Consider the following 25497-nt stretch of genomic DNA (forward strand, 5'->3'; position numbering starts at 1 on the left):
TATGAGTTTCTTCAACCAATACACTTTGCTTGAGGCACTTTGCTGGACATACAAGTCCTGCAATCTCTGCCACATTCCCCAAGTTGTCTTCTCTTCACGAATGCTGAAAAGTAAAGAGTCTGACACAGACAACATGATAGTAGATCTTGCCAGCTCATCCATATCTTCCCACTCTTCAGCAGTAAGAGAAGCGGGCTTTACACCCCTTTCTTTGATAGGCTTGTGCTGCTTCTTCTGGAGCAACACATTATAGCACTGGGTTTGCCAAATATCATAGTTATGTGAGCCTTCAAGCTTCTTGATGTGAAGCAATGAAGAGCTCTCACCTGTGGTTGCCATAGCAATATGCAACCTGTCAATGCCTGACTCCCTGCAAAATGTGCAAACACTGCACCAAAAGCACACAAAGTGCTCACAGTTGTTCTCCCAAGCTTTATCTCCCACTGCGGAAGCACAAATGCAACTCTACTCCCATTGTATGTGATGAAATCACCAAAATCTGGTTGCTGCAGATTTAGGACAGCACCTTAAATGTGCTCTGTTCCCCTTCCAAAGTACTGTACAGCAGTACTAAGTGCTCACTAATGATGTACCAAACCTGTACCGGCAAGTACAGCAGCTGAAATTGAACCTTTTGCTCACTCAAATCAATGTGCAGCCATGCCAAAACTTGTACAAAGCTGTACCAAATCTGTACCAGCAGGTACAGTAGCAATAAATGCTTTCCTGGCTGTCCAAATGAGTGAAAATCAGACTTTTATAGTCTCGAACACTGCATACAACAGTTCCGAACAGAAATTGGGCAAAAGCCCCTTGACTGCAAGCTGATTTCTGAGGATTCAAGGCATAAATGTCTTGCCTGCTGCTTTGCCAAGCTCAACAAGCATACGATCTTGAAAAGCCCCTTGATTTACAGGCACATTGAGTGCTTGTCAGGCATCAACACGTTGCCCAAAGCATCAACTGCGAGTGCCTGCATGCAAATCAACTTAATAGGCACAAAAGCCCCTTGATTTGCATTGCAATTTGCTGCAATTTTGCCCGAATGTGCGATTTCTCACATCATACAGCATGTATGAATGCTTAATTGCACAATTACATCAAAAGCCCCAAATTTCGACATCCAATTTCCTGCAAATTGATCCTGATTATGACCAATGTCACCCAATTTTGCCAATTTTGCTCAAAAATTGAGCAATTTGGCACCTCTACCTGCTCAATTGATTGAATTGATAAGGAAAATCCCAAAATTGAAGGCAAATACCTCTTAATTTTTGAATTTCTCTGAGATTTGCAGGCTGAATTCTTTGTGTTGATGCTTTGCAGAAGGGGGGTGATGAATTTGGTGCTCCTCTACGCCCAGCCTCTCGGCTGCATCCAGTACTGCAGGGCAGCGTGTAGGCGGCCAGGTAAATCTCTGCAGGGCAACGTGTAGGCGGCCAGGTAAAGCTGCCTCACCAGGCAGCGATGGCCGATAAACAGTGTATAGCCTGAAGAAGCGAGCCAACCAGAGCCAGGAGTCTGACGCCCAGCGCCGTATATTCGCGTATCCGCCTGCGTGCGCTGTTGGCGTTGGTGCGTAACTCTCCTCGTGGGCAACAGGACGGCACTACACGTGACGGGAACTGAGCGCCGCCCGACAGCGCTACACGGCTCACCGAACCTAGCGGCTATAGGGGCTCGCTCGTAGGGACGCCCGTCTGCCTTCGCCTAATGGTTCGCTACTACGGGTAATCGCTCGCGCCCAGCAGCCAACCTATCTCCAATGCTCGTGTATTTGCGCTTCGCCTCGTAGGACTCAACTCTGCTGGTCGCCCATTCACTGCACGTCTCACAGAAATCTGCTGACCTCTTGCAGAAAACGCAGAAGAAGCTCAAGGCATCATCCCCATCACCATTGTTGGAAGTTCAGGCTCTGATACCAGTTGAATGGGAGTATGTAATTAGGGTTAGAGTTTCATGTGGGAGACATACACAGAGAGAAGAAGGGAGAGAGAGAGAGTTGTAGGGATAAGTCAACTCACCAAGTGTGTGTGTGTGACTCCCCTATCACACATGTATATTGCACTAGTACACATAGTGCACTTAGTACATTAAAAGTACTAAGTGTACTATGTACTATAACTTATGGGCTTGTACACACTATAAGGGTGGGCATTATGCCTTTACCCCAATACCCATGAGTGAAAAAGGAAAGAGAAGGCTATGATGACAAGTGGAGAGCCACACAAAAGCTAAAGTGACAAGTGTGAGGCCACTTGTCTCACTTTGGTTCTTTTTCTTGCCACATGTCCCAATCTAAGAGATGGGTCCTTCCATAATTTTTATCTCTAAAAATATCCCAACTGGTAGACATTCTTTCATAGGCACTTTGCCAACTCTTGGTATCTGCTCAATTCCAGATGTAATGACGCAAACAGAATTTCCATTGGAGTCGGGCCAAAAATAGCAACTATCCTAAATTTTAGAAGTGTGGTCCTTTGTATTCCAAGATAATCCCCCATTCCCAAAGCTTGTACTTTCCAAATATTTAGACATCCTGGAGTCCACCAGACCCCTTTCATACTTGGAAATGTCCAAGCTGGTGACACAATGTGCTTGAGGATGTGAATACAACAAGTGGGAGAGAGGAGGCCTTTATATAAGGAGGCCATGTGCTGGCCGACTACAAATAAAGCTGGGCTACTGCCCACGACTTGCATAAATATTGAAAAAATACATAATCCTCCAAATAAAGGGCCGGCTCCCATACTCTGCAGCTCTTAGTGTGCAAAAATTTCAAGAAGATAAGCTGATGAAGATGCAACCATGGACACTCCAGTATTGCGCAGAACTGGATAGACCTTAGAAAGAGCACCTGCCAATGACTTCTCAAAACAAAATGTCACCTTGAACAACAAAGAAATTTGCTTGGCTCCGAACCCCCACACCAGTGTGCAATGAACTCCAAGTGTATAGAATGATGAGTTGTTAGACAAACCACACCCATAATCACCGAATGGTGGACTGTTTACACATCACGTCCCAAAACCTCGAACAAGAACATAGAAAACATCATATCCATAGTCTCTGCGCTACACCAAGCAATGAACTTGGAACACATCTAGTTCATAGCTTCCAAAGTTGACCTTGTCCTACTAGATTTTTATGCTTGGGACTCTGACTCATGGTTCCTATGCACCAAAAATGGAGCTGCTAACAGCCTCCTCTCCCACCCCCACAAGCCTCCTCTAGCTGGAAGCCAAGGTGGAAAAGTATGGTACTGGTGAAGAGGGTGATACCATTCCGCTTGTATCTCATGTACAAATTAAGAAAGTAATGAAAAAGAGTGTTTTTGTGTACTTGATTTTTGAACGGGATCATGTGAGGAAAATAATGTACATGTAAACACTCTTAGTAATGATAGGCTGAAATCCTTGCAAGAGTACAATGATTGTTTTGGTGATGAGTTACCAAATGAGTTGCCACCCGTACAATCGGAAGATCATCGCATTGATCTTGTGCCGGGTAGCTCACCACCTAATAGGCCAGCCTATCATGTAAGTGCATCCCAAAAAGAGGAGATCATGAAGCAGGTGAATGTGCTTCTTGAGAAGGGTTTGGTTCAGCCAAGCCGACTTATGCAAAGTGCGAACATAGCCATTCCTCTCATTGACACAGACATTGCAGCGAGAGATGATGATGCAGTGCCAGCCACTGCAGTCACCGCCATTGCAAAGCGAGAGCTGAGAGTATAATAGCGAAGGAAACATGTTGAGAGATGGAGCTTTCATTTTGGTAATTGTGTTGTTGTTGAATGTTCAAAAATGAATTGTTTTTTCATTCATTTTTCTATATATAATGACTGCATAGAAAATACCAGCAGGAAATACCAGACTATAGAGTTGCCCTTGTAGAGTAATTGCCTTCATCAAGGAATCTCGAGCATAGGGATCCTCCAACTTGGACCAAACTTGATGTGCACTAGCAAGAATTTGCACGGACGATGAGACCTCCTTTGTAATGGTTTGCACAAGCATCGAGTGCGCCTTCGAATCACGATCCTCCCAGTCTTGTAATCTACAAGGGATTCATCCTCTTGAACTGGGGTTCAATGTCTCGAGTTTTGAGGATGCTCGGGCTTCTTCTCACTGCCCTAAACAATCTCCCACAAACCCTTATGAATGAACCAGATCCACATATTCAGCTTCCAATGAGCATAGTTGGTTCCGTCCAACTTGTCCTCCTTGTTGGTACAGGGGGGAACCATATCCATAGCAACACAAATGCCGCAAAATCGCGCGTCTCAACACTCCAAGACTTCTCTTGAGCACTTTCCAATGGAGCAAGGCACGAGGACCAATCAGCCCCCTCTCAAACCTGAGAGAGAAAGGAGCTGGACAGCAGCAAAACAGTCCACTAAAACACACTGGAAAGACCCATCCGAAGGGAGGGAAAGCCGGGGAAGAAGCAGGACTATTGAGGCCACTTGTTGGGCTGCACCACACGCGAATAGACCACCTTTAGAAGCTGTCGGAACTGTAAAAAACAGCCACTACACCACCAGTCACTGCAGAAAATGTGTAGAAAAGCAAAAAACGCAGCCACCTTGGACTTGCACCTTGTCGCCTTGTAGGGGTTGCACGATGCAAGAGCACCACATGAGAAAAAACACTGATGTGAAGAGGCACACAGAAAACGCAGGTTCAGCAGAAAACGCAGCCACCTACTATTTCCAGAAATGCAGGAGAGGGGAGGGGATCAAAACGCAGAAGGGAAGCAGGGACCTAGACCTCTGATCATGTTGGAGTATGGACAGGCGGAAGCATAGACAAAAGAAAGAGAGAGAGGAGAGACACAGCGATTGTTGACAAGATCACCTTTTGATTAGCATAAGGTTTTACAATGGCAATAACCAAATGGGTGTTACAATGTGCTTGAGAATGTGAGTACAACAAGTGGGAGAGAGGAGGCCTTTATATGAGGCCATGAGCTGGCCGACTGCCCACGACTTGCATAAATATGGAAAAAATACATAATCCCCCAGGGCCAGTTCCCATACAGCGAGATGCACAAAATTCTAACAGGGACAGCGATTAGCAACTCTACTTATAAAGAATGGATTTTTTTGTTTAGTAAGAGCCATTTCTCAAAGGCCGCCGGCACACCCTTTGACAACATAAAGGCAGCAATAATGTTTGCGTCCACTCATAGAGAGGTGGCCTCCAAGAATAACCCGACATGGTGGTTGTTTGTGAAGGCACTCTTAGTCTATTACAATAAAGGGACTCCTCGTGGGAAGACCCATTAATGACACGCCGTGAGGCTTGGAGGGGTGATCTTACTCATCCAAGCCAATGGCATGGGTGGGGATTTATTTTTATCTAGCCTAAAATTGTCCATGTGGTTTCGAGGATGTTGTAACAAAACTTAGAACGGCTGCAGTTTTCTTGTTGTTTGCGAGGTAGCAGCCAAGGATGTATTTAAAAATAAATCTACTTATCGATCATGCCGTTTTTTGTGGCCTTGTACGTATAGGATGTGGTAACAGACAATGATTTTGAGAAACGGTTGCTCTCTGAGGTGATCCCCCCAAGCGACATTGGTGTGACTTTTGATGACATTGGTGCGCTAGAAACTGTCAAGGAGACACTTAAAGAGCTGGTCATGCTACCTTTGCAAAGACCTGAGCTATTCTGCAAAGGTCAGCTTACAAAGGTACGTAAAAGCAAGGAAATTTGACTCGTATTACCTACTGCGTATTTTTTAGCTGAATGATTTGGCACGCACAAGCAATGCAAATGCATCGTGAACACATGCTCCCTCTCATCCACACATGCATTCACATGTCTGCCTGCCTGAATTTAGTTAATCTTTTGTATTGTTACGTTTTTGGTGATTTGAATTCTTTAGAATTTTTAAGCTTGAAAAAATAAAGATGAGCAACTGTAGATTATCCAAGGAGAGGTTTTTGTGGAAAGTCTCTTGAGCTTAGAGGTAGTTTTGCCTTGTTTTGATAGCCTTGCAAAGGCATACTGCTGTTCGGGCCTCCAGGGACGGGAAAGACAATGCTGGCAAAAGCGGTGGCTACAGAAGCTGGTGCTAATTTTATTAACATCTCAATGTCAAGCATTGCGTCAAAGGTAGGTGACTAGGATGACTTTGTGACATTGTGTATTTCCCTGATTGAATATCATCCAAGCTTATGCTCCTTTTTGTTCGGCTCTTTGTGATAGTGGTTTGGTGAAAGTGAGAAGTACGTGAAAGCTATCTTCAGTTTGGCAAGCAAAATATCTCCAAGTGTTGTGTTTGTGGATGAGGTGGACAGTATGCTAGGGCGAAGAGAGAAGCCAGGTGAACACGAGGCCATGCGCAAGGTGAAGAATGAGTTCATGGCCAACTGGGACGGGTTGAGGACAAAGGACCGAGAACGCGTCCTCGTGCTTGCAGCAACTAATCGACCATTTGACCTTGATGAAGCTGTCATTCGTAGGCTCCCTCGGAGGTCGGTTTCAATTGTTACATCAAAGTTACAAGAGAGAGCTCTTAGTGTACGAGCGTTAATAGTTGGAGTTAATGTTTTTTAGGCTTATGGTGAACCTGCCTGATGAGCTCAACCGCACAAAAATTTTGAAAGTTATCCTTGCAAATGAGGAGTTGGCTCCTGATTTGGATCTCGAGGAAATTGCTGGCATGACGGATGGATACTCGGGAAGCGATCTGAAGGTTTGTGAGCAGAACTTGATTCTTCTTCCTAAGTTGCACTTTACTTTATATTCTAACACATGGTCTTGCATTCACTGCCGCTGCAGAACTTGTGTGTTATGGCTGCCTATCGTCCTATTCGAGAAATTTTAGAGAGAGAAAAGAAGGTATGTGATGAAAAATTTCCGGTCTATAGTCATCATGACTCATTTTATGTGTGCTTCCAAAGTAATAGATTGTAAGGAGAATTCCTAGTGTGTGTGTGTGTATATGTACCTATGTATGCACATACATACATATGTGGGCACGTATATGCACATATATGCATACAAACGGGTCAATTGTGCCTATATGCATGCAAACATGCATACACACACACGGGTTAATTTTCTTGTATGATTGTGAGCATGTATGCCCTTTGTTGGACCTGGTGGAGGTGGCATGCTCACAAATATACATATCATACACATACATACATGCTCACAATCATACAATCATACATGCATGCCCCACAGACATACATATCTTACATATGTACGGATGTTTGCTTTTGCTCAGGAACGAGATGCAGCAATGACGGAAGGAAGGGCTGTGCCGCTTCTTATAGGCACTGCTGGCAGCGCTGTCAGTATAAGGCCTTTGAATATCGATGACATGCGTTATGCTCATGATCAGGTACATTAATGCAATTCTTTTAATGCTATTATTCCCTCTTTTTTTTGGCCTTTGCCTAAGATCTCCCATGGTTATCGTTTCTCACCACCTGTAGGCGACTGCCCTTAGGCAATGCTGCCAAGGAAGCACCTTGTAGGGTCTTGAACCCGGTACCTCTTGGTCCTAGACAAACACCTTTACCACTTGAGCTATCACCTCATTGGCTAATGCTATTAATCTTGAGTCTAAAGACTCATGTAGACTTGTATGTACGCAGGTCGCTGCCAGTGTGTCATCTGATTCAGCAAACATGAGCGAATTGCTGCAATGGAATGAGCTATATGGTGAAGGAGGTTCACGCAAGAAGACAGCTCTGAGCTATTTCATGTAGATGAAGCCGCCTTCCAGTCTGGCGTGTGTAGCCCCTCACCATCTCCCAAATGGCTATCGTATATTTCCTACAGAATCGAAGCTAACAAAACATCCCCACCCCTACCCCTACCCCCACGCCCACCCAACACCCAGAAAACAAACAAACTTCAGGAGTGTTTAGCGTATACGGGTCAGTTATACACACACTCTGATTTGAGTTGCTTCCTAATGTCCGAAGAAGAATGCTTGTTATATATATCCCTGGAGCTTAGCTTGTAATACCCATAAGGGTTTTGTAGCTGCAGCTTCTCCTGATCTTGTGTAGATGAGCACTGCTCTCATGTGGTCGGCTATGTTCTTTCCATGCCAAGTTAAGGCAAAGGGAGCAAATATCCCTAGGAATGTGATCATTATATCCGGCATAGAGGTGTCTGCTTTTATTAAAATGGAAATTGAGGCAAGTTAAGGCAAAGGGAGAAAATATCTATAGGAATGTGATCATTGTATCTGGCATAGAGGTGTCTGGTTTTGTGTTAATACTGTATCTGGCATAGAGGTGTCTGGTTTTATGAAAATGGAAACTACATGTCGCATCGGCCTCCCACGAATGCTTGTCTGTAATTACATGTAGCATTATTGCTGCCTTTAGTGAGGTTAAATATTGTTCATAACCTTCGTCATTTGATTAACAACCTTTAAATCTTTTTTCAAATTTTAACCATCAATAATTTAGGCTACCCAAAAAAAAAAACATATATGTGACACTCTTGTATTTTGAATTTCTAAATTGTTTACCATACCTTAAACCAGTAATTGATTGGCTTCAAAGAGCATATGAGCATCCTTAGATTGGAGCACTTTAAAAACAAGACGGTGTAATAAAAGCTATCTTGGTTTCTCGGGAATATAAGTCACATAAAAACATGGAGAATAAATCCACCTTGTGGAATAGATTAAATGACCAATTTTTGGATGGGAGATGTCCACAAAATTGAAAAATCCCCCACCAAGGCTACTTGGGCTAACTATAGAGAAACACATCATGAAAACAAACTTAACGTTAGACCCTTCTATTTGTATGTATCCTATCCATGAAAAGAAGTCCTATTTCCCACGAAAAGATTATTATAATGCTCTCGAGTTTGGTGAAAAAGACCAACCTCATAATTAGTCATTGCCTTTTTATTTAATTATGAATTTGTTAATCACATTAATTGATATTACGTTTGTAATGGGATGGTGAGTTAAGGAAGCTTTTGTGACATGCTAACAAACACCTTTGTAATGTACATAGTCTAGAAGTCGCAATAGTGTTGAATGATCCTACTTTTCCTTCTTTTTTGTTGTTCATTGTTCCACTCCTCCTCTTGCCTCTTTATATCATCCTCTACTTCTCTCTCTTTGCTACTATCGCTCTTGCACACCCTCTTGTGCCTCTTCCTGCACTTGATTTTCTCCTCCTTTCACATTTATATATATTCTCTCTCTCTCTCTCTCTCTCTCTCTCTCTCTCTCTCTCTCTAACATTAGACTATATTTAGCCGTTAAGTAGTACATAGTATAATCTATTAGTAAAAGTAGTCTGAGTGTTGAATAAGACTTTGTTACTCCTCCTCCTTAGCCACCATTTTTTCACTTATCATCCTACTCATCCTTCTCTCTATATTGCTCCTCCTTTTACTCGTACTTTATTGCTATTGCTCATTCTCCTCCTCCTCTATACCTTCTTTGATGTTGAATTAATCATTACACATCTTGTTCCTCCTCCTCATCTTTCTCTCATGCTTTCTTTCATGTTGCATCCATTCTTTCTTGGCTATTGCTAATCTTGGTTCTCTTGCTCTTTTCCATCTTTGTTTCCCTTTTTGCACCCCCCTCGAAGCACAATTTCCTCTATTACTACTCGTCCTTTTCTATGTATATTGTTTAAGCCTCTAAATCAAAAGTTATGATCATTTTTATATCATGTTATTTTTTAAGACTCTTTAGTCACAAAAACTTGTCCGTCACAACAATGATCTGAACTTTTAATTTGGACGAGTCTTTTTACTTTTGTGATACTTTTGAAAATCTCCACAATCTAAGCAAAATCATCGATATGATCCTCGATAGTTTTTCAAAAAAAAAATGTTATATGGGAGACTCACATTAGTGAAGATGGCTCATTATTTGGACCTTCAAATCAAAACTTATAGTAGCCATTTTTTAATTTCTAAGAGGAAGATCATTTTTTTAATGAATATTTTTGTTCTTAGATAGCACATGAGTTTAAATGGTTTATTTTGCTATGAGCTCCAAATCAAAATTCATGACCATTCTTGTGACTTATAAAAGATAATGTTTTTTTTGGGGGGGGGGGATGAGGAGAAGGGGACTATGGATGTGTGTGTGTGTGTGTGTGTTATATGAATGTTTCTTAGTTCAATTGTAGAGCTTGTTGTGGGTGCATCAAAATAGTCTAAAACGGCTCGCCATTTTAACCTATAGCCTATGGAGGTAGTGTACCATGGTCTCTTCACCCACCCCCCTTTCGCCCATGCACTCTTCTATTCCTCAATCAGTTACAAAATATAAACATTAGTATGGCTTTTGATTTGTAGGTTAAAATGACATGTCATCTTCAGTGTTGAATTTCTTAAAACAAGCCCTACATTTATGAACATAATAAAATAAATACCGATTTAAAAAAGAGAATATACACTTAGCAATAGATAAGTGCACCAAACTAATGTATTAGGGAAAAAACAAGTCTAGATATTTGGAGGAGGTGAACCTCTTAAACGAAATAATGCTTTCTTTCTAGAAAATGGAATAAGACGTCACTTATAAAAGGAATCCTCACCAAAATGGCATGGCAAAAAGGGCAAAAAGAGTTTTGCTTGTGAGAGGCATACCAAACAACGAGCAGGAGGGAATGAGCGAGACAAAGTCCAAGCGATTCAACGATGATATATTCATGAGAAAAATACTACATGTGTCTTCATGTTCATTACAAATCGTTACCCCTTTGCTCGGAATGCGCTCTCGCTAGTTCCCTCTCGCTCATGGAATGGCCATCCTCGCTTGTGAAAGTCTAGATGTATACAAAAGAAAAGGACAAATGCTTGAAAAAATCAATGAAATAATGACCCTCCATATCGTCTATATTTAAGGCAATGAAATGATTAGCTCCCATATGCTTTCTATTTGCATACATTCACCCTTCCCCAGAGTCCATATCCTCTCGATTTAAGGTAATGAAATGATGACCCCCCTATATTCTTTGTATTTGCATGCATTTACCTGGCATGCCCTTTCTATTTAAGGTCTTACAATTCTCTATAAAAGGCCTCAAAGGGCTCATTTAACGAGTAAAGGAGGAGAGAGAGAGAGAGAGAGAGAGAGAGGGAGGGGGTGGCCATGGGGGAACTCATGCCTAAGGTTATATTAATTAAATGCCACGTCAGTGGCATTTAATTAATATGCCTACAAAAAAGTATGAATATATACACCTACAAAAAAGAGAAAGCATAAAAGAGATTAACACCAACTAAAATTTGAATGCACGAGAAGCTACATCTTTTCAAGCTTATTAATTTAACATTAGATTATAGATTTTAATATAAGTTAGATAGTCACCTTTACAAGAACCTTATATAAGAGGTTTTTCCTACACTAAAGCACACATTCTTTACAAGGGGTTGTTCCAAACACACACACACACACACACACAATACTCCTTTCACATTAAATTTTCCTAATAATACCAAGTCTTCAAAACAATTAAGTAGTATCTCTCATGAATAGCTATTATGGACATGCATAAAGAAGTAAAGATTAGCTCATGTGAGGCATTGTAATACTAAGATACCTATTTTTATGCTTTTAAAAAAGTTAATATGTCCATATTCTCTACTATAGTTATATAAATTTTTAGGTAAAACAAATTAGAAGTTAATGATTTGATATGTATTTTATGATCCTATCCTTTAGGCATAATGCACAATAAGGGTTGAGTTTGGATTAAATTTAGATTAAAAAACAATCATTTTTCATAGTGTGCCTAATTATAGCCTGGATGTCTTATAGATAACAATTAAAAAGAGAGATTCTCTCTTTAGCTATGCAAGATCAATGACTTAATGGTACAAACCACATATTATTGCATGGTGGCAAAACTAAGGCACCTTTTACACACTACCATGAGAGATCGTTCTTGTAGAAAACAAGTTTCAGACCATTTTGCATTTTTATTTTGACATTATTACTTATAATAAAATAAAAATTTATAAATATAGAAAAACAACATCTCTTATTGCAAAGATTTATTTACGTGCATGGGTTTACCATCAGGCCATCAATGCTCAAGTCACTCTCTTGGCGCGGCGATATATATGAGTAGACATGCCATGACAAACATGATCAAAGACACATTGGCAGTCAGAATCCTATGGCGAGGAATAAAGTTTATAAGAATCCAAGATGAAGAGAAAGTGAAAAAGAGGAAACTAAGAAGATACTAACAAAAAATTTGGTATCTCTTCTTGTAGAGACACATGCTAGCATTAAAAAAATCTTAAAATGTATGGTGGGAAATTATGCAAGTGTAGTTTCATTGTTTGTGTGTTTATGATTGTCCTTTTAACCTTCTTGTCATCTAATTAACTAAAAGACCACACACACACACACATGTGGATGCACGTGTGCACACACATGATTAGGATCATCAGTTGAAAGACACTAAAGAGAAATGGTATTACAACTTGAAGAACAAAAACATTGAAGGTGGAAATTTATCTATAAATGTAAGGAAAACTTCATGGGAAATGAGAGAGAAAGCCACCATTAGTAGTGTCTTAAAAATTCGATGCATCGGTGCACACATGAGATAATGCTCACAAACTTAATACTTAAAGTAGAGCCTCAAGTTTATGTTCCACATGTGTTCCGTCTTCCCTGTAACTATGTAATTATGTATTATAAACACACATCCATGCTTGATGAATGTAGATATATCAACATCTTTTTCATTGTCTACCATTATACACATATCCAACCATTAGTATTTGCATTTTTTCTTTCCCATTTTGATTGCTGCAAATCTGAGTTTTGACTTCCCAATCAAAAGAAATGTGAGAATATTAATTAAAAGACAGCATACTTGGCTCAATGTGGGAGCACATTTGGGGGAGAGAAAAGTGCCCATTCAAGAGTATTTGAATAGTCCATAAGTAAAAGAGGAAAGGTAGACCCCTAAGATGTACCTACTTGTGGTGAAAATAGCGAGAAATGGAGGCAAAATTTTCACCCGAGTTTTGAGTAAAAGTTTTAGATAAGGTTGAGAGGTACAACTTTACTTTTTAAAGAATATGGATCCGATGCCTCTATGAAGAGTTATGCCTTCTAGAATGTTCAACAACTGTGAAAGGATTCACTTGAAGTTGTTTTTGTTTTATTTTTTGTGCTTCTTTGCTTCATCTTCCTCTTAAGATTAAGAGGGTGGAATGGGAAAATGGGAGAGTGAGGAGGAAGAAATGCATGACAGTAGGAGAGTGAAGCGTGTTATCATAATGAATAGTAGGCTAAAACCTGCATGATTGCCAAGTGTTTATAGCTTACTAGCTAAAAGCCCATAAACAAGATGCTAAAGAGCTAAATGGAAAACATAATAAGGGACTCTGATCTCACAAAAGACATATGTAGGGGTAAGGGCAAAAGAATTGTATTCATCCATTCTTCCCCTTTTCCATTCCATTCAAAGGGGTTTTAAATAGCCATGTTCATGTGACCTTTCAACTGCCATAACAACTTATTACCTCATGTTTCCACTCTCATGTAACTCCCACACGTGTAACTCTTTACCTCTTCTTGATGTACATCTTGTAACTCCTATTGTTAATGACATAATCCAATTCTCTCTTATGCTAAGCAGTCTATGTGCTAACCTCAAGGCAATATGACCATAGCATACTGGTGGCCAAATACCAAGTCAACATACAACACGTATATAAACATCATTAAAACATATAATATGTATACATCATCAAATTATATAATATGTACGTGTGTGTGTGTGTGTGTGTGTGTGTCACGTGTCTTTGTTTGTGTGAAAATAATACATAATTTAATTATTTATAGTAGAATATAGTCACATTATTTAATTTAATTATAGTAGAGTATATAGTCACATTATTTCAAGTGCTATAGACTTAAAAATAAAAAGATTTATATAATTTTATTAGTAAATAAGTGTAACACATTAAGGCGAAGGAGTATGTGTGTGTGTGTGTGTGTGTGTTTTACAAGACTTGATTATTATGAAGGTTATCTCATAAGAGTATAAAGAGTTAAGTGAAAAGGGTGTATGTGTGTCCCTCCCCTTACCCTACTGACAAGAATATCACCATGATGCAGGGTGATAGACCACCACCCAAGTGGTAACACTAACCCCCACCAACTAGCGAAAAAATATTACAAAAGAGAAAGTGCTAATGTTTTGAGTGTAAAGTAATGATGCATGAATTTTATCCACAAATAGCTAGTTTAAAGACTATGTCCAATTTCCCATCTTTAAAATCTCATTCATTAAGAGCATAAAATGAAAAAATATATGAGGGTGTCTACCAGTTAACATGAGAACTACCCATTGTATGGGTAATGCTTGGAAAGTGTAGATCTAGACCAACATGACAAAGTTTAATAGGGAAACTTAAGGTGTTTATGTGTTTAAACTTGACAACCCATGGCATCAAACTATACATTTACATCTATAGTTGCTATGCGATAGAATTGTGAAGATAAAAAATCTCTATTAACCCAATTTCGGCCAAGAAATTAACATGTGAAAATATTGTTGTGAAATTTAGAATAAAACTACCAACATTATTGTTGAAAGACTTAAAGTTTAGATAAAGTAGTAGATCACTTGCCATCGTTCAATCTATAAAAGCCAAAGGGGAAGAAGTCATACATTATTGTTGAAAGACTTGCAGTTTAGCTAGAGGAGTAGGCCACATGTCCCATTATTCAATCTGTAAAAGCCAAAGGGGAAGAATTCATACTTGCCATCCTAAAAAAATTTAGTAATGAAGTTTATTTAAGGAAAGGCAAGTGTCAACACCCTTCCCTGCTTGTTTCACGGTCATAAATTTAAATATTAATGATGCCCATGGTACTCTAGATATATAATGATGAGAGCAATATGGAAAATAAGCCACAATAACTTAACCAACATACTTGCAAAGAAAAATTAGGACCAATGGCTTTGAAGTTGCCAAGAGCAATCAAAAACTTAACCAACATACTTGCAAAGCAAAATTAAGACCAATGACTTAATTTAATTTACTAAGACTAATTGAGGCCATGGTATAATCAAGTAAGTAACCAGTTAGCATTCTATGTGGTGTACTTCCTTAGTATTTTAAATTAGGAAAAGTCTTACATAAGAGCCACAATTAAGAAGATTCTCTTGAGAGAGAGAGAGAGAGAGAGAGAGAGAGAGAGAGAGAGAGAGAGAGAGGTCTATTAGATAGCTTTAAGAGTATAGGTAAGAATGCCATTATCAACATGCTTGATCAAATGTGCCATTACAAAATATGCTTTAAAAACCTTATGGCTTAACCAACATCAAACCCCAATTGCAATTAAGGCAATAATGTTATGCTCAATAGAGGGGGAAACATGGACTTATAGTACTCAATGGAAGTGGAAGGCTCTCACTACACATAACTTAGTATACACAAAAATCTATGATGTAGGCTTTTACTATATCGAAGAGTTGGTATAGAGAGAGAGAGAGAGAGAGAGAGAGAGAGAGAGTCTCTCTCTCTCTCTCTCTCTCTCTCTCTCTCTCTCTCTCTCTCTCTCTCTCTCTCTCTCTCCCTCTACTAAGTCTATACTCAACTAAGTAGAAAGAGAGATAGAGAGAGAGAGAGGGAGACTCTCTCTCTCTCTCTCCCTCTACTAAGTCTATACTCAACTAAGTAGAAAGAGAGAGAGAGAGAGAGAGAGAGAGAGGGAGACTCTCTCTCTCTCTCTCTCTCTCTCTCTCTAGATTCTAGACCTCGTATAGAGAGAGATAGAGAGAGACTCTCTCTCTCTCTCTCTCTCTCTCTCTCTACTTAGTCTAGAGTCTATCTCTCTCTACATAGTCTAGAGTCTATCCCTCTCTAGAGAGAGAGAGAGAGAGAGAGAGAGACTCTAGACTAAGTAGAGAGAGAGAGTCTCTCTCTCTCTCTATCTCTCTTTCTACTTAGTCTAGAGTCTAGATCTAGACTAAGTAGAGAGAGAGAGAGTCTCTCTCTCTCTCTCTATCTCTCTCTTTCTACTTAGTCTAGAGTCTATATTTAGTACAGAGAGATCGAGAGAGTCTAGACTAAGCGGAGGGAGAAAGAGAGAGAGAGAGAGTCTCTCTAGATTCTCTCTCTCTCTTTCTCTTAGTCTAGATTCTAGACTGAGAGAGAGAGAGAGAGAGTCTCTCTCTCTAGATTCTCTCTCTCTCTCTCTCTCTCTCTCTCTCTCTAGATTCTAGACTGAGAGAGAGAGAGAGAGAGAGAGAGAGAGAGACTCTCTCTCTCTCAGTCTAGATTCTAGAGAGAGAGAGAGAGAGAGAGAGACTCTCTCTCTCTCAGTCTAGATTCTAGACTGAGAGAGAGAGAGAGAGAGAGAGAGAGACAGAGACTCTCTCTCTCTCTCTCTCTCTCTCTCTCTCTCTCTCTCTCTCTCTCTCTCTCTCTGTGTAGATTTTAGACCTCGTATAGAGAGAGATAGAGAGAGACTCTCTCTCTCTCTCTCTCTCTCTCTCTCTCTCTCTCTCTCTCTCTCTCTCTCTCTCTCTCTCTCTACTTAGTCTAGAGTCTATCTCTCTCTACGTAGTCTAGAGTTTATCTCTCTCTAGAGAGAGAGAGAGAGAGAGATAGACTCTAGACTAAGTCTATACTCTAAATTGAGAAGAGAGAGAGAGAGAGAGAGAGAGAGAGAGAGATTCTCTCTCTCTCTCTCTCTCTCTCTCTCTCTCTCTCTCTCTCTCTCTCTACTTAATCTAGAGTCTAGATTTAGTAGAGAGAGATCGAGAGAGTCTAGACTAAGCGGAGTCTCTTTCTACTTAGTCTAGAGTCTAGATTTAGTAGAGAGAGATTGAGAGAGTCTAGACTAAGCGGAGAGAGAGAGAGAGACTCTCTCTCTCTCTCTCTCTCTCTCTCTCTCTCTCTCTCTCTCTCTCTCTCTCTCTCTCTCTCTCTCTCTCTCTCTCTCTCTCTCTACTTAGTCTAGACTCTAGACTAAGTAGATCTCTCTCTCTTTCTATCCTTCTCTCTCTCTACTTAGTCTAGAGTCTAGACTAAGTAGAGAGAGAGAGAGAGAGAGAGAGAGAGAGAGAGAGAGAGCAATACTAATGTCTTTAAAAGACCCAAGGATCTATGAGACCATAAGCGATACAATGATCAAATGGATATACTTAGCCATATAAACAATAGCTCATAAAAATGAAAATGACTATCACTAGTGTATACAAATATAATATCAAAGGGTCTATGAGACCATAAGTGATACAATGATACCATGGATATACTTAGCTGCCACAAAAACAATAGTTGATAAAAATGAAAATGACTATCACTAGTGTATACAGATATAATATCAGCATGTGACCCTATGGTGTAGGGGAAATTAGCCATGATCAACTATCACTAGTGTATACAAGTATGATATCAGTATGTGACCATGTACATGAGAAACTAGCCATGATCATCTAAAAATGATGTCCTCATCACACAAATGGATTTGATGGCAAAGAGAATATCAGGCCTTTGTGGTCGAAGCATGTCATTGCATGAAAGAAGCTCTTGGATCCACATCTTGAGGGTCTTGATGCTCTAGGTTGAGGATGTCTGGCCCGCAATATAGATTGAGTTCTATCACTGAGCACAAAGACTCCTCTAGAATAGAGGATCGGATAGCTAGTGTGGGTGGTGGTCTATAATGTGGATGAATGATGATTGAAGTAATTTGTAATAATACTCTGAGAAGTCTCGCGACTAGTGTGGGCAGTGGTGGTCTATAATGTGGATGAATGATGACTGAAGAAATTTGTAATAATACTCTTAAAAGTATCATGGGACAAGTCTATCTCTTGGTATGATGTTTCATGCATCCCTATGATGTATGAGATCTAGTGACTAGTTAGCATACTATGCGGTGCACTACCTTAGTGTTTTAAATTAGGAAAGGTATTACATAAGAACCACAATTGAGAAGATGATCTTTTAAAGAGCCGAGAGAGAGAGAGAGAGAGAGAGAGAGAGAGAGAGAGAGAGAGAGAGAGAGAGAGAGAGAGAGAGAGAGAGAGAGAGAGGAGGAGGAGGAAAAACAAGGTCATTAGAAAGCTTTAAGAGCATGGGTAACAATTTGATTATCCACATGCTTAGTCAAATATGTCATTACCAAAATGCTTAATTAATTGACAAAACCCCAATAATAACATTAAGGCAATAATGTTATATTTAGTAAAGGGAAACTTGGACTTGAAGTACTCCAAGGTCTTCAAAGATTTACAGTTTTGTTGCCTTGCATGTTCAAGCTTAGCTAGCCACATGCTAGCTCCTTCTTATATTACAATTTTGGATTTATGAATTAGAGATGTGAGGAACACAACCAACTCCTCTTTCCAATTTTGGAGCTTATGAATTAAAGAGACGTGAGGAACACAATATGTGGCTTGCTAGATAAAGGTAGGAGAAACAATAGAGATAGCTACATAAAAATACTAAGGATGATGTTTATGTGTGTTTAATTAGTTAACACTTTAATGCGAAGGAGAGTGTGTGCACATATATCTTACAAGACTTCACTATCATGTAGGTTACCTCATTTGAGTATATAGAGTTAAAATGAACACACACACACACACACACACACACACACACACACACACACACACACACACACACACACACACACACACAGTCCATCCCATTACCTAAGGAGAAAGTTAGGTGTGATAGGCCACCACTTATTTGGTAGCACTAGCCCCCACCAAGTAGTGAGAAAAGATTACCAATGAGAAAGTGATAATATTCTGAGTGTAAAAAGTAATGATGCAAGCATTTTATCCACAAATATCCAGTTCAAAAGAGTATATTCAACTACCTATATCTTAAAAGCTTATTCATTAAGGGTGTAAAATGAAAAAAGTTTCTACCAATCAATATGAGAGCTACCCATTATATAGGTAATGCTTGCAAAGTGTAGATCTAGGCCAACATGACCAAAGATTGATAGGTAAACTTAAAAGCTTATTCATTAAGGGTGTAAAATGAAAAAAGTTTCTACCAATCAATATGAGAGCTACCCATTATATAGGTAATGCTTGCAAAGTGTAGATCTAGGCCAACATGATCAAAGATTGATAGGGAAACTTGGTGTTTTTGTGTGAAGACTTGACAACCCAATGTACTTACGTATAGTTATTATGCAATATAATTTAGAAGATGTGAAACCATTGTTGTGAAATTTAGAATACAATTGCCAACATTATTTTTGAAAGAGTTGAAGTTTATCTAAAGTAGTAGGCCGCATGCCATCGTTTAATCTATAAAGCTAAAGAGGAAGGATTCACACTTGCTTCATCACAAGAACAAATAAGTTATTACTTAAATTTATTTGAGGGGAATGATACATGTAGCCTATACACATGGCTACTACCAAAGTAGCTCTATTGTGTGTATAGCCCCATTTATAGCCGCACAAATAGCCATGCGAATAGCCACGTTGATCGGGGAAAAATTAGATTCTATTGCCCAAGCTACGATGTGTTGCAATATCCTCGTTGGATGACCTACCTACCTTTCCCTCTTCCTTTATCTCATTCATCTTCTTCTCTCCTTACTCTTCCACAAGTATAGTGCTCTCAATCACAAGGTATGCATCTCCTCCTTCTAGGTTTTTCATTCAAAATGTTTGCATTTCTCCATTTAATAATTTTTTTGTGTGTTTGGTTTTTTTAAATGTCAAGACACTTTAGGACATGCTCTTAATTACAAGGCATGTGTCTCTTCCAAAAGCATAGTGCTCTCAATCACAAGGTATATGTCTTCTCCCTTCTAGGTTTTTCATTCAAAATGTTTGTATTTTCTATGTTCTTTTTCATTCTTCCTCTCTCGAATCCCTCTCTCTATTGATTTTCTATGTAATCCATTCCTCCTCTCCAATCCTTCTATCTTTATAGATTTAATATTATTTTTTGTTTGTTTGGTTTTGTACTAATTCTAAGACTCTTTAGGACATACTCTCCTTAGCTACCTATTGAGGTAATATCCAACCTTTAACCCAATGCTCTTGTTTTATGGTTTTATTTTTTTTTAATTCCATGTTTAGGGTTTAGGTATGCACACATGTTTTCCCAATGCTTTGTGCATGATCTCTCTACTTTATACTCTATGCATAGATTATAATGCTATATAGAGTATGAAGAGATCTCTTTTCTACATGAGCTATGCATAAAAGAGAGTATATGCAGAGTATAATTATCTATTCCTTTGGTTGGGCATGAATAGAGTATATGCATAGAGTATAATTATCTATTCCTTTGGTTGGGCATGAATAGAGTATAATTATCTATTCCTTTGGTTGGGCATGAATAGAGTATAAAGAGAGCTCTTTTATGCATGAGCTATACATAAAAGAGAGCTTTTATGAGCTCCTTTTTTTCATGAGCTATGCATAAAGAGAGCTCTTTTATGCATGAGCTATACAATAGGAGCTCTCTTATATGCATAATGAGAGCTATGCAAACATGAAAAGAGAGTTCTCTAACCTCTCATGAGCTATGCATGAGCTCTCATAAGCTCTCTTATGTATATATTTTTTTCATATAACTCATAATTCTTTGATGTGTAGATCTTCCATCTATCTTATGTGGTCTCTATTGTCCCTCTCCATTCTCTTACACGCCGGTAAGCTCTAAACCCAATGCTCTTTTCTTTAATGCCACACCCCCATGTGTTATGGGAGTACTTTTTTATCCACATGCATGAGAGCTCTCTACTATGAGCTCTATGCATGCAAAGAGTATGCCCTATGCATGCATAGGGCTAGCCCTATGCATTTGCATCATTAGCTCTCTACTATGAGCTCTATGCATGCATAGAGAGCCCTATGCATTTGCATTAGGCTCTCATGAGCTCTATACATGTATAAATGGCTCTTAAAAATGCATGAGAGCTCTATTCATTTGCATAAGGGCTCTACCAAATTCATGAGAGATCTATGGCATTTGCATAAGAGGGCTCTTACATTATACATAGAGCTATCTATGCATAAGGTAGAGTCCTTCTGCAAATGCATTGAGGGCTCTACCAAATTCATGAGAGATCTATGGCATTTGCATAAGAGGGCTCTTACATTATACATAGAGCTATCTATGCATAAGGTAGAGTCCTGCAAATGCATAGAGGGCTCTACCAAATAAATGAGAGAGATATATGCATTTACATAAAGGCTATTACCTTTTACATAGAGCTCTCTATGCGCATAGGGCTCTCTATGAGCTATATAAGGGCTCTACATAGAGCTCTTTATGCATGCATAGGGCTCTATAAGGGCTCTACATTATGGATAGAGCTCTCTTATTCATATTTATTTTCATATAACTCATTTTCTTTGATGTGTAGTTTTCGATCTATCTTGTGCAGCCTCTACTCTCCCTCTCCATTCTCTTACGGTAAGCTTTCAACCCAACGTGCTATTTTTTTATGTCACACCCTCGGTGGGTGCTATGGGAGTAACCTTTTCTTAACATGCATTAGAACCCTATATTAGCTCTATGCATGCATAGAGGGATCTACCTTATGGATAGAGCTCTCTACGCATGCATAGAGATCTCTTTGGGCTCTATGCATGTGTAGGACTCTCTATGAGCTCTATGCATGCATAGAGTGCTCTCTACGCATGCATCTAGAGAGTTCTCTATGCATGCAATAGAGATCTATCCATAAGGTAAATCCCTCTATGCATGACCTTCTAGGGATAGAGCTCTCTGTATGTATAGAGTTCTCTTTATGCATACATAGGGCTCTACGAGATTTCTCTATGCATGCATAGAGGGATCTAGCTTATGGATAGAGCCTATCATGCATAGAGTGCTCTATATGCATATATAGGGCTCTCTATTATGAGCTCTATGCATTTCTCTCTATGACCTCTATGCATGCATAGAGGGCTCTACCAAATGCATGAGAGCTCTGGACGGACAAACTGTAACATCCCTCATGCCTGGGGGGATAGCAAGTGTCCTCAATTGCATCATATCAATTGACCTGTGTTTGAAAGTAAGATTCGATGAGGTCGAGATGTGCAAGTGGTAGTGTTCTCATGGGGGTCAATAATAGCTTTAGGTTTTATACCTGGTCAACAAGAATAGGTGCTTCCTCATACATAGGATGTGTAGGAAGTGGTCCATTATAAGGTCTCAAAAATATGGAAATAATTGTGAATTCTCCAATGAGAAGGAAGTGAAAGCCAATATGCTAGGTCCTTGATTTTGTAAGTAATTTAAAAAGGACGATAAAAAATGAGCTAACTTAATGACAGGACTCTGGAAGAAGCTACTCTTTTTAGGATTAAGGTAAAGTTCATTTTCCTTGAGCAAATTAAATACAATTTCCAAGTGCTTTTGGTGCTCTTTTTCAAACTTACAACTACAAAGTTTTGATGGCCAAGAAAACTTATATTCATCGTATGGTTAAAAGTTGCGGGAGCATTAGTAAGATCAAATGGCATCACTAAAAACTCAAAGTAACCAGTCTGAGTTCTAAAAGCAGTTTTCTAGATATCATGGTTGGCCATTCTTACTTGATGATATCCGTATTTAAGGTCAATTTTACTAAGGACGCTGGCTCCCCTTAATTTGTTGAGTAGACCATCAATTCTATGAATTGAAAACCTATTCTTGACAATATTCTTGTTGAGAGCCTTGTAGTCTACACACATATGATAAGTACCATTTTTCTTCTTTATAAGGATTGGTGCTCCATATGGTGAACTATTTAATAAGTCCTCGAGAAAGCAAATCCTCGATTTGAGTTTGAATTTCTCTTTTCCCAAGAGGGTTAACTCTATAAGGTGCTCTACAAAAAGGTGGTGCACTTCCAGGAATAATATCTATTTGATGATCCTCTCAGGACGCACTAGGTAATCCAAGAGGTAACTCATTGAGAAAAGAATCAAAAAACTTAGAAAGAAAGGAATCATGTGAGGTATCCCTAGGAGGTGATTCTTCAGCACCGCTAAGCTGGTTAACCAAAATTAAGAAAGTTTTGTCCCTCTTCCTCAATGCCCTTTTTTCCTGAATATGACTCAAAAGTGGTTGACCCTTGCTTTCAAAATTTCCTTGTAAATAAACATTCTTACCACGATGCATAAAAGACATTGTGTGCTTTGCATAATCAATATATGGTGTGTACTGATGTCAAAAAGGAATTCCAAAAATCATGTCAATACCATGCAAAGGTGCTACTAAGAAAGTACATTCATCAAAAAATTTATGCAATAGACAAAGTAAGATTCTTCACTTTCTTAGTGCAATTATACTTTCTATTTTTAAAAGCAGCCTGTACTTTAAAATGAAAAGGAATCATGTCAAGATGAAGAGCATGTGCAAGACGTTCAGAAATAAAATCATGTATACTACCATCGTCATGCAAGGTTTTTATTTCTTTATCTTGAATTTTTCCTTTTATTTAAAGCAAGTGTGTGGTGAAAAGGAATGAGGATCAAGGTTAGGAGAGTACCTTCTTGATTAGATTTACCATTGAACTTGTTACCATCAGACTCTTGAGCAATTGGCTTCTTGTTGTTGCCTTGGACACTTATCAGAATAGTGTCATTTTTTATGGCAAGTGTAACATCGGATGTTCTTCGCTTTTTCGTCTCAATTTGCCGAATCTGGAACATTTGTCTTCTTTGGTTCTCCACTTTCTCCATTGTTGTTGCCAATATTTACTTTATTGTTGGTTCCTTTAATCTTGACCCTTGTAAAAAGGTCATTTGAATGAAGAATGCCTGTCAAAACCACTAGAATATATCGAAGCTTTGGAGAATTCAGAAGTACGATTCTCCTGTGGGAACCTTAGCACACCATTTTTATTTTCATAATTCAAAGAGATTTAGCAGATGCAAGAGTATGAGGATGAAACATGTTGACCTTCGCTCTAATCTTTGGATCCAACCCTGAAAAAAAACTTCCTTTTTTTTAATCTTCCTTTCATGCACTTTTTCAATGGACTACATTTGAATATGGGCATTCCAAAAAATTTCAATGTAAGTTTGGACATCCTCCCCTTTCAACTGTTTAAGACTGTCCCACAGCTGGGCTTTGGCTTTGTACTAAGAAGGTAGAAAGTGTCTCTTAATTTCATTTTGAAAATCCTCCCAAGTACAAGGTTTATATCCCCCATTCTTGGTAGCATTCCACCATAAAGCGGCATTCTGAATCAAATGATATGCAGCGCTTGACCTTGTCTTTCTTGAAAGTTTTCTCTCGAAAAATAGTCATCAAACTGGCTAAGCCAAGCTAAAATAGTGCATGCGTCCTTCCTTCCATCAAAATTTAAGAAAGAGAAAGCCTTGCAAACTAATGCGAGATTCTTTCCAAGCCATTTGAGCATTAAGAGTTTGCTTTGACAGCTTGACAAACAGAATCCTCATCACACTATCGCTATCAAAATCATGCATACACCATTTTTGACATTTCAATTGGTCTTCTAATGCAAGTCTATGAGTGCGTTCATTGACGAATTGTGCTTGCAAAGCAGTAAGTTGCTCTTGAATAGACGGGGGTGTAGGAAAACTAGCCATAAATGATGAGAAATAAAGAGAAATATCAAAAGTTCAGAAATACTTATAGGAGATCCCACTTGTGATAATGATTATGAATTTTACGTGACCCCATGGCAAAATAGAAGAGTGATGTAGCCATCCCAACACAATCTCCAATTTATCTTAAAGTAGTCATGAAGCATTAAACGTCGTTTGGGTGGGAAAATATCGAGTGTGCTAGAAGAGAATTGAGCTTCTAAAGAGCAAACAGTGTGACCAATTTTGTAAATTTTGATTTGTTGTAAATTCTACATAAAAAAGATGTGGGACGCTGAAAATTTGTTCAGTTTAAGTCGAGCTGAATTCGGATGAATTTAGGCAATTTTTGAAGCATTTTTTACTTAAAAAGGCTCCACACATGAATCTCCTCTTAACTTTGAAGCTTTTTATGAATAGAGAAAGATGGGAATTTTGTAAGCCATAGATATAACACAATAATTTTGACTCACAGTGGTTGAAGTTACTTGGAATAAGTTACATGGAATTTTCCCACTCAACTCCTTTTGTCTTCTCCTCTGATTCTCATTATTGAAAAGCCCATGCTATCAGTGCACCACCTCCCTTTGCAAGAGACATATTGCATATAGTGGCCTTTTTTGTACTATAAAGCCAATGTGCAAACTTGAAACTCTAGACAACACCTTTACAGATCTGCATAAAATTTCCTCTCTTTTATATCTTCTCTAAAGCTATTTTTTCTGTGAGTTCTTGAGAAGTCTCTCTAAAGTCGCTACATCTCTGAGTCATTGTATTGGTTATTGATCTTGTTCTCCTTTCCTTCGAATTCTTTCACCTTATTGGTCATGGCTATAAAATTAGTGATGCTTGGTGATGAGGTTATGTTGGCTAATAGCCCAACGCCTGCATGTTCAGCACTATTTCTTGCACATCACACTTAAAACATAGATCAACATCTCAAGTATTTTGGATGGGTAT

General features: G+C 39.0%; 1 protein-coding gene across 2 annotated transcripts in view; it reads left to right on the plus strand.

Annotated features, from left to right (window-relative positions):
* Positions 1–8182, plus strand: part of LOC147605047 (uncharacterized) — an 81617-nt gene extending 73435 nt beyond the window's left edge. For both annotated transcript variants that reach the window (XM_086793857.1, XM_086793856.1), the window contains exons 19-25: positions 5518–5697; positions 6000–6122; positions 6216–6484; positions 6567–6705; positions 6792–6851; positions 7243–7359; positions 7616–8182. In XM_086793857.1, the coding sequence (XP_086649983.1) occupies positions 5518–5697; positions 6000–6122; positions 6216–6484; positions 6567–6705; positions 6792–6851; positions 7243–7359; positions 7616–7729 (1002 nt within the window). In that variant the 3' untranslated portion in view covers positions 7730–8182. The remainder of the gene's footprint in view (positions 1–5517; positions 5698–5999; positions 6123–6215; positions 6485–6566; positions 6706–6791; positions 6852–7242; positions 7360–7615) is intronic.
* Positions 8183–25497: the final 17315 nt, after the last annotated feature.

The sequence above is a fragment of the Cibotium barometz genome, chromosome 60 (genome assembly GCF_041138505.1).
Source record: "Cibotium barometz isolate CiBa-2024 chromosome 60, ASM4113850v1, whole genome shotgun sequence".
NCBI lineage: Eukaryota > Viridiplantae > Streptophyta > Polypodiopsida > Cyatheales > Cibotiaceae > Cibotium > Cibotium barometz.